This window comes from Ranitomeya imitator, chromosome 3 (assembly GCF_032444005.1).
Source record: "Ranitomeya imitator isolate aRanImi1 chromosome 3, aRanImi1.pri, whole genome shotgun sequence".
NCBI classification, from domain to species: Eukaryota; Metazoa; Chordata; class Amphibia; order Anura; family Dendrobatidae; genus Ranitomeya; species Ranitomeya imitator.
Genome location: NC_091284.1, coordinates 252,223,281 through 252,233,106, shown reverse-complemented (window position 1 = coordinate 252,233,106; position 9,826 = coordinate 252,223,281). Strand labels below are relative to the sequence as shown.

The 9,826-nt window shown below is 38.2% G+C and overlaps 1 protein-coding gene across 1 annotated transcript; it reads right to left on the bottom strand.

Moving 5' to 3' along the window:
* Positions 1 to 335: 335 nt before the first annotated feature.
* On the bottom strand, positions 336 to 6,814 carry LOC138669684 (triggering receptor expressed on myeloid cells 2-like). Its single transcript, XM_069756361.1, has 4 exons — positions 6,645 to 6,814; positions 5,705 to 6,110; positions 5,500 to 5,613; positions 336 to 1,353 (listed from the first exon to the last, which is right to left on the bottom strand). The coding sequence occupies exons 1-4, from the start codon at positions 6,685 to 6,687 to the stop codon at positions 1,194 to 1,196; spliced, it is 723 nt and encodes a 240-aa protein (XP_069612462.1). The 5' UTR covers positions 6,688 to 6,814; the 3' UTR covers positions 336 to 1,193.
* Positions 6,815 to 9,826: the final 3,012 nt, after the last annotated feature.

Below are 9,826 nucleotides of genomic sequence, written 5' to 3'. Positions count from 1 at the left end.
CTTGTGAAAATAAAAAAAATGGTTCTGAATTAAGATGTTTGCAAAAAAAAGTTAAATGTTCATTTTTTCCTTCCACATTGTTTCAGTTCCTGTGAAGCACGTAAAGGGTTAATAATGTGGTTTTGAGAACCTTGAGGGGTGTAGCTTTTAGAATGGTGTCACACTTCATTATTTTCTATCATATAGACCCCTCAAAATGACTTCAAATGTGATGTGGTCCCTAAAAAAAAAATGGTGTTGTAAAAATGAGAAATTGCTTGTCAACTTTTAACCCTTATAACTCCCTAACAAAAAAAAATTTTGTTTCCAAAATTGTGCTGATGTAAAGTAGACATGTGGGAAATGTTATTTATTAACTATTTTTCGTGACATATCTCTCTGATTTAAGGGCATAAAAATACAAAGTTTGAAAATTGCTAAATTTTAAACATTTTCGCCATATTTCTGTTTTTTTCATAAATAATCGCAAGTAATATCGAAGAAATGTTACCACTAACATGAAGTACAATATGTCACGAAAAAACATTCTCAGAATCAGCGGGATCCGTTGAAGCGTTCCAGAGTTATAACCTCATAAAGTGACAGTGGTCAGAATTGCAAAAATTGGCCTGGTCATTAAGTACCAAATTGGCTCTGTCACTAAGGGGTTAAAGCAGTAATCAATATAAGCTGTGAATGTGCAAATTATTAGGTCACTCTTCTACTATTGCTGAATAGGCAGATACTGAAGCCTTTGTGAGATCTCCGACTTACCCACCAGTGTCCTGTGATTGTGTTACATGGTGCAGATGGCTATACAGAGAAAACTCCCTGACTCTGTAAAACACTTTAGAGCCACAGTCACTAATGACAGATGCTTTTAACTGGTTATATTATTAACCCTTGCCATTGATGCCTGGCTGTGTATTACAGCTAGACTGCTGTTGCACTCTTGTTATGATATTGGGCAGTACCTTCAAGGTCATTATTGCAAACATATACTTTATGATGCATGATCTAGCATTTACTTATAATAAATATATCATTGATTGTTAGGAGTTAAAGAAACCAATACAAGAATCAAATAGGGCAACAAACTCTCTTACCTATTCTTTAAGAGATTTCAGTTTTTAAAATACATGGAAAAATAGCGCATGAAAGCATGTTGTCCAACAATAATAATGCAGTAGTCTAATCTCTTGGCTTAGTTATTGCTAAGGTGCTTGGTTTATATGCCCTAGGTAAACATAGTTAATATACTGTGGACAGTCACTAATTTCTTCCATGGCAGTGTATACCGAATTTTCAGCATCTGAATGTCCAGCAGATGAGATTAGAGAAAATGGTTCTTGGTCCACCTTAGTAGCGTAGAAACTAAAAGAGATGTAGAAAATATATAGTGCTAGTAAAAAGTCTGAACACATTTACTCATCAAAGGGTTTTCTTTACTTTTCCATTTTCGTACATCTGAAACTAATATCACATTCACTACAACTAATGGCGCCCATAAACATTAGATGACTGTTGGCCAAACAAAGCTTCAGCTGAACGTTTGGACATCACCAGCAAACTCTCCCCTACGCAAGAATGCTCATTCGGCTGAGTGCTCCTTTGTTCTCTATGAGAAAGCCGCCAACAGAAATCTCTGGAGGCGACTTATCTACAAGAGAAAAATATGATCAGCAATCTGAAAATGGACATGCCCGATTGCATCTCCCCAAAAGCCAGTTGGCTGGTGCCCCCATGCACATTAGAGTGTCAGCCGGATCTGTTGATATCTGATGGTTCGTCCGACATTACAATAATGTGTATTGTGGGCTTAAGAATGAATTAAAATTAATCTGTACCATGACAAAAAATACAATTTAAGCCTATCTTATATTTTACAAAGTATATTTTACAGAGTAGATACCCTTTACTTTGAGAAAAAATTGGCACAATATTTTTATCCTTTCAACTAACTTTATCAACTAGCTTCCAATGATGGCTTTTCAAACAGAAATAAAGGTGTTCCGATGATTACTGATCATGCTAGTAAAATTGTGGCAATACCAATATTATATACATACTAGATGGTGGCCGTATTCTAATGCATCCGGTATTCTAGAATATGTATGGTAGTATATAGCGCAGCCCACACAATATATAACACAGCCCACGTAGTATATAGCACAGCCCACATAGTATATAACACAGCCCACATACTATATAAGACAGCCCACGTAGTATATAACACAGCCATGTAGTATATAGCACAGCCACGTAGTATATTGCACAGCCCATGTAGTATATAGCACAGAGACGTAGTATATAACACAGGCCATGCAGTATCTAACACAGCCCACATAGTATATAGCAATGTGGGCACCATATCCCTGTTAAAAAAGAATTAAAATAAAAAATAGTTATATACTTATATACCTTCCGGGGGCCCCCTAATCCAGCCCAGGCGTTTAGCGATGCTCCTCGTGATGCTCCGGTGCCAAGAATGCATTGCGGCAATAACACGTAATGATGTACCGCTACGTCATCTTCGGTCATTGCCGCAATGCATTCTTGGGACCAGAGTGTCGCGAGGAGCGGGAAAGGCGCCGGAAGGTGAGAATATAATGATTTTTTATTTTTTTATTATTTTTAACATTGGATCTTTTTACTATTGATGCTGCAGAGGCAGCATCAATAGTAAAAAGTTGGTCACACAGGGTTAATAACAGCATTAACGGACTGCGTTACACCACGTTATGCCGCGGTGTTACGCAGTCCGTTTAACGGACTGCTAAGCCACTATGGGGGCACTGACTGGAGGGCAGTAGGGAGGGGGCACTGAGTGGAGGGGAGTAGGGAAGGGTGAATTCGCAGCCGGACTGTGCCCGTCGCTGATTGGTCGCAGCCAGCCAGCCGCGACCAATCAGCGACGTGGTGTTTCCTTGACAGACAAACAGACAGAAGTCACCCTTAGATGATTATATCGATAGATTTTTAATGTTTAAATCATGAAAAAATCTATTTTCTTTTTAAAAAAATATTTTGCTATTTGTATTTTTCAGTATGATTCAATGTTTTTATTGTTAGAATTTTTATTTTTTTGACAGGAGAGTTTAATAAGGAAACTAAGTCTGGCATTGTTTTTTCCTATGTTATTTAAAATGTGACTTATGATAAATAATAATATTTTAGTTTGGGTCTTTTTGAATGTGGATGTACATTACGAATTTTTCAACGACACCATTGATTTTATCATGTAATGTACTGGAAAACAGGAAAAAAATTCCAAGTGCAGTGAAATTGAAAAAAAAAAAGTGCAATTCCACAATTGTTTTTTTTTGTTTTTTTTACTATGTTCACTATATGCTACAATGACCTGTCATTATTATTCTCCAGGTCATTACGAATCTGTAGATATCAAACATGCACATGTTCTTTTTTATTTAAACGGTAAAAAAAAATCCAAAGTTCGTTAAAAAAAAAAAAATTGGCATAATTTTCCAAGACCTGTAGCATTTCCATTTTTCTGGATCTGGGGCTGGGTGAGGGCTTATTTTTTGCATGCCGAGCTGATGTTTTTATTGATATCATTTTGGTGTAGTACAGTGTTTTGATGTTTTGATTTTTTTTCTCGTTTCGCAGTTTACCATTCAGATTCTTTTTATATATTGATAGATCGGGCGTTTCTGAACACGGCAATGCCAAATATGTGTATTTTTTTAATTGTAATATTTTGAATGGGGTGAATGGGGGGGGGATTTAAACTTTAGGTTTTTTTTACATTTTTTTTATGCGATCTACTGATTGCTTGTGCTACACAGAGCATGTCATGCAGGGGTTAAGGGCATGTGCACACATTCAGTATTTGGTCAGTATTTTACTTCAGTATTTGTAAGCCAAAACCAGGAGTGGGTGATAAATACAGAAGTGGTGCATATGTTTCCATTATACTTTTCCTCTGACCGTTCAACTCCTGGTTTTGGCTACAAATACTGATATAAAATACTGAGCAAATACTGCATATGTGAACATGGCATAAATATTGCACACATGTGTACTATAGATAAATTGCTAGTTTATGTATTCTTTATACCCGAGTTATATACACTGCCTTGCGAACGTATTCGGCTTCCTGGAACTTTTCAACCTTTTCCCACATATCATGCTTCAAACATAAAGATGCCAAATGTAAATTTTTGGCGAAGAATCAACAACAAGTGGAACACACTTGTGAAGTTCAACGAAATGTATTGTTTATTTTAAATTTTTGTGGAAATTCAAAAACTGAAAAGTGGGCCGTGCAATATTATTCGGCCCCATTAACTTAATACTTTGCTGCGCCACCTTTTGCTGCGATTACAGCTGCAAGTCTCTTGGGGTATGTCTCTATCAGTTTTGTACATCGAGAGACTGAAATTCTTGCCCATTCTTCCTTGGCAAACAGCTCGAGCTCAGTGAGGTTTGATGGAGATGGTTCCACTTGTTGATTCTTCACCAAAAAAGTACATTTGCTTGAAGCATGATATGTGGGAAAAGGTTGAAAAGTTCCAGAGAGCTGAATACTTTCACAAGGCACTGTATTTATTTTTCCACTTTTATTTTCTATGTCCTTTCACTTTTTAAATATCTATGTATGTATTTTAATTGAGTTCATATGGTATGTCATTTAGTGGTGTTACTGGTTGTGTAAGAATCAGACTGCACTCAGATGTCTTCCGAGTGCAGTCCTATTGGAATACTTGGGGTGGACCCGCAGATCCACGAAAACGAACCTCCCAAGGGTGAGCTGACCAGGTAGACCACCCCCTATACAGGGAGCGTTAGGGGCAGACCCAAGGGAGACTATTGCCGCAGAAGCTGGAACCCGGAGACAGGTAGTAGGAGGTACAATATAGAGAAGCTAGGCGTAGGATGGACAGAGCGGGGTAAGATGAAGTACAGTTAGGTAAGAGCTGGGTACAGGCGAGACCAAAGGAGCACAGCGAAGGGGAAGACACAAAGGAAGCGGGACAGGACAGAGACACCAGACTAACAGAGTACAGAGAGGACACTGGGAGGACAAGACTGGACGAGGAGACAAGGAAGCCTGGGAGAGACAGAGAAGCTGAACTGGCTGGACAGAGTGGAGACTCAAAACAGGCAGTGCAAAGACAAAGGTGGACCTGAGTCACAGAAGCACAAATGACAGACAGGCAAGGAGCAGAGGAAGGAATCGCCTTATATACATGGAGTGCTGGAGGACTTCCGGGTCACGGTCCTCCAGGATCACAGAGAGGAGAGATACAGAGCGCCTGTAAATCAGAAAAAGGAAGTGCTGGAGTGGGCGGTGCGCATGCGCACCCGACAAGAGCCAGGGATCGGAGAAGAATGAAGGAGAGGACGCACACCTGCAGGAGGAGCGTGCCACAGCGGGTAAGAATGAGCGGAAGGAGTGGCCGTGACAAGTTGTCTCAGCACAAGATAAGATATGATGCTTATAAATACATTATATTAATATATTTCAGGACATTAGAGCATTATTTAGGGATTTCTTACTCCTCATGTCTTTTCCACCAGATGTAGACGAGTCCCAGCAGGAGTAACTTGCATAAGATGATGCTCCCTCCAATCGCAACCAATATCACAGGTGTTTGTGTTGCAGATTGCGACCTTTTTAATAATAAAACACATCATTTATGTCAGCTGTGTATGACGTTATAGAAATATTAACCCATCATAAAGCAATGCAAAGCCTTCTTACCCAGATATGCTGTACTGCGTATCTGCACGTTCTGAGACACTTTCATCCGGCAGATCTTCAATCACTTGTACTTTGATCCTTTTAAGAGTGTTAACATCACCAAATGTGACTGTTCTACACTGGTAGACACCAGCATCTGATTTTTGTAGATTAGTAATATTGATTGTGATGATACCCTTGTGATGATTCTCAGAGATATCAGCACTCACATTTATTTTTTTGCTGAACGACCAATATGGGTGTAAACTAACAACACTCTGACAAAATCCAACGTCATCTTCTTTACACCATATCTTCTTTTTCCAACGATCTGCACGTTGCTGATATGGACAAACGATGTTAAGATTGTCTCCTAGTTGTCCCGAATAAACAGTAACATCTTTTGCCACACTCCAGCCTGATATACCTGATAAAAGACATTATCCAAAGTAGGAAACTGAGTTATAAGAAAAATGTAAACATGTTATGCTTACGGGGGATTATATTAACTAAAAACAATGTAGAGCACTAAAAGAAAGTGCACATTAAATACCATTTCATAATAATTTGTTGAATTGATGTTACAATGAACATTACTTCATACAAGAAACATTAATGAAGTATTAGCCAATGACTAACTGTCCAGCCTAACAATTCTACGTTGAGAAATATTTTGATCACCATTAACAATTGAAATTTACTCCTGTAATGCATGCTTCAATGCTTTTCTAAAAACCTTTACCAAAACATAAAATGAAATGCTGTATTACTAATCTATATATACATTTCATAAAATGTTTATATGATCATATATTAACCATTTGAATTCAACAATACTTTAGGTTAATATAATATTATTTCTCGATTGTTATGATGCTACTCACATGTATAACTGAAAATAACATTTGGCAAATAATAATTTGGACTAACAATAAAAAAATCTTTAGAGGTGGTTTCTTACCCAGTAGAATTATATTGAAGAAGAATAAGAAGCATTTGTCCATTTTTGCAGTCCGTAGAGATATTAATTTAGAAGATCCTCTTTTCTTTAAATGTTTCAGACAATGCAGTTGCAAAAACAAATTGTTCAGCCTTTGTACTGATGATTGTGCAATGCACTTAGCTGGTTGTATTTTATTTTTAACTAAATATTCAAATATATGAGCCATGTGATGAGAAAAAGCAGTGTACAACTAGAATATGTGGCAATTTCCTGACTGCTATTTAATTAAAGCTATAGTACCATACATAATATTATATTTTAAAAAGGACCCATCCCTTGAGCAAAAAAACCCCTTTACCCCCAAGACAGTTTTCACCTTCACAACCAGGCCAAGTTTTACAATTCTAACCACTCTCACTTTTTGTGGTAATCACTCTAGAACTCTTCAACAGATCCCCGTAAGTCTGAGATTGTTTTACATATTTTACTTTATGATAGTGGTAACATTTGTTAATTATAACTCGCATTTATTTGTGAAAAAAAAGAAAATTTGTTTAAAATGTAGAAATGTTCAAACTTTAAATTTTTATGCCCTTAAACCAGAGCCAATAAATAATATTTACCACAATTTTTGAAACATTTTTTGTTAGGAAGTTAGAAGCGTTGAAAGTTGACCATCGAGTTCTCATTTTTCCAATAAAATGTACAAACCCATATATTTTTTTAGGGACCACATTACATTTGAAGCGACTTTGAGGGTCAATATGACAGAAACCCTCAAAAGTGACACCATTGTAAAAAAGTCACCCCTCAAGATTCTCAAAACTACATTCAAGAAGTTTATTGACTCTTCAGATGCTTCACAAGAATGAATGGAATGTGGAAGGAAAAAATGAACGGATAACTATTTCACAAAAATCTTTACTTTACACTCTAATATTTTATTTTCACAAGGGTAACAGAAAAAAATGGACCTCAAAATTTGGTCTGTAATTTCTCCTGAGCACGCCAATACCAAACATGTGGGGAATAACTGCTGTTTGGGTGCATGGCAGGGCTTGGAAGGGAAGGAGCACAGTTTCACTTTTTGAATGCAAAATTTGCTGGAATCATTAGCAAACGCCATGTCGCGTGTGGAGATCCCCTGATGTGCCTAAACAGTGGAAACTCCCCACAAGTGACACCATTTTGGAAACTGCACCCCCCAAGAAATTTAACTAGATGTGTGAGGAGCACCTTGAACCCAAAAGTACTTCACAGAATGTTACAGATAAGATTATCAAGAAGGCAAGTTCTGCTGTGGGCTGTAATCTGGACTCTTTTGGGGAGGTAGTGGAGAAAAGAACTCTGAAAAAGTGTATGGCAATTATGAACAATAATGCACATCCATTATATGAGCTGTTCATGAGACAGAAGAGCACCTTCAGTAACCGGCTTATACTTCTGAGGTGTAAGAAGGAAAAATATAGGAAATTGTTTGTGCCAACTGCCATGGGAATGTACAACAATAACATTAGGGTCAAACCACCAAGGTGAATGTCTACTTATTTCTCTACATTTCAGTTCACTTGTTGTGTATGTCCTATTCTAATGTATAATGTATAATGTTCTTCTGTCAACTCCACTGTCATGTCAACTATGTAATTCCTTTATGATTTTTATGATCTAAGTTGTGCTGCTGTGATACCATAATTTCCCACGGGATCAATAAAGTGTATCGTATCGTATCGTATCGTACCCATATGTGTTCAAAAACTACTTTTGAGGCATAGTGCAAAGCTCAGAAGGGAAGAAGACCCCTTTTGAAGTACAGATTTTGCTGGACTGGTTTGAGGGTGCCATGTCACACTGGCAGAGTCACTGAGATGCCAGAACAGCAGAAACTACCCATAAGTGACCTAAGTGCAGTAATCATGCTGTTTAATCAGCATCTTGATATGCCACACCTGTGAGGTGGATGGATTATCTCGGCAATGGACAAGTGCTCACTAAGGGTTCTTTCACATGTCAGTGTTTCCTTTACATGTGGTGACAGTTTTCACTTTTATGGAGACACTTACACACATAGACCAATTCAAGGAAATGGGTCTATGCACATGTCAGTGTGTTTCCACAGACCATGTGTGCGTGGGCAAAATACGCAGACATGTCAGTTTTTTAACAGTAACGTGGGCCGCAAAACGTCTCGCACACATGAACATTGATGACATCCGTGTGTCATCAGTGTCACACATACCGGCGCCTTGGAATCAGTAGTACTGTTCACACTGTTCCCCGGCACCGAGTGCTGAAGATAGCTCACATCACTGTCCCCTGCTCACTGTTTAGTAATTGAGAAGTGTCTTTAAGACACCTATCCATTACTAATGCTATAATTATTTTGTAAATAAACACACCTCCAGAATAAAGTCCTTTATTTGAAATAAACACAAAACACACTTTTCCTTTTTCATTTAAAAATAACAACTTAACTTATACTCACGTAACACCCATTCCATTGAAGCCATCATCTCCTGTAATAAAGCAAAAATAAAGAACAACCATATTCCTTAAATGTTCCACATTTTGTCCCATGTCGTAATCCATATCTGGGGATAAACAGTTTTCAACCTGGATGGTGCCAAGATGCGACCGTCCAGGCTGAGAACCATTCTTGGCAATCAGCCTTGCTAAAGCTGATAGCTGATGGTTGCAGCCTAGCTGGTTATCAAAAATACAGGGGAGCCTCACATCATTTTTTAAAAATTATTTATTAATAATGCTGGTGGCAGCTGATGAATACTCCCATCAGCCACCGCCTGCTCTCACTGTTAATAGTTGAATACAACTCTCAACATTTCCTCCTGCCAGCGCTGATTGCAACGCTGTGAGATGATGATGTGAGATGTCTTCAGTAGGGTTGAGCGACTTTTAGTTTTTCAGGGTCGAGTCGGGTTTCACGAAACCCGACTTTCTCAAAAGTCGGGTCGAGTGAAATCGGCCGATCCTATTGCAAAGTCGGGGTCGGGGATCGGACGAAACTCGAAACCCAATGTAAGTCTATGGGGGGTTTTGTTTTTTTTTACATTTCCTTCAGGGCGATATAGCAGAAAAGCCGGTAATTCAATTACCGGCTTTTCATTTCTCCTGCCAAAACCCGACATGATATGAGACATGGTTTACATACAGTAAACCATGTCATATCCCCCTTTTTTTTGCAT

Bases quoted from the DNA above. Each gene is read 5' to 3' on its own strand.
- LOC138669684 (XM_069756361.1), bottom strand. From the start codon at position 6,687: ATGGACAAATGCTTCTTATTCTTCTTCAATATAATTCTACTGG. The intron at 6,111-6,644 runs GTAAGAAACCAC...GTCTTTTATCAG, and splicing joins CTTCAATATAATTCTACTGG to GTATATCAGGCTGGAGTGTG. The intron at 5,614-5,704 runs GTAAGAAGGCTT...ATTATTAAAAAG, and splicing joins ACGCAGTACAGCATATCTGG to GTCGCAATCTGCAACACAAA.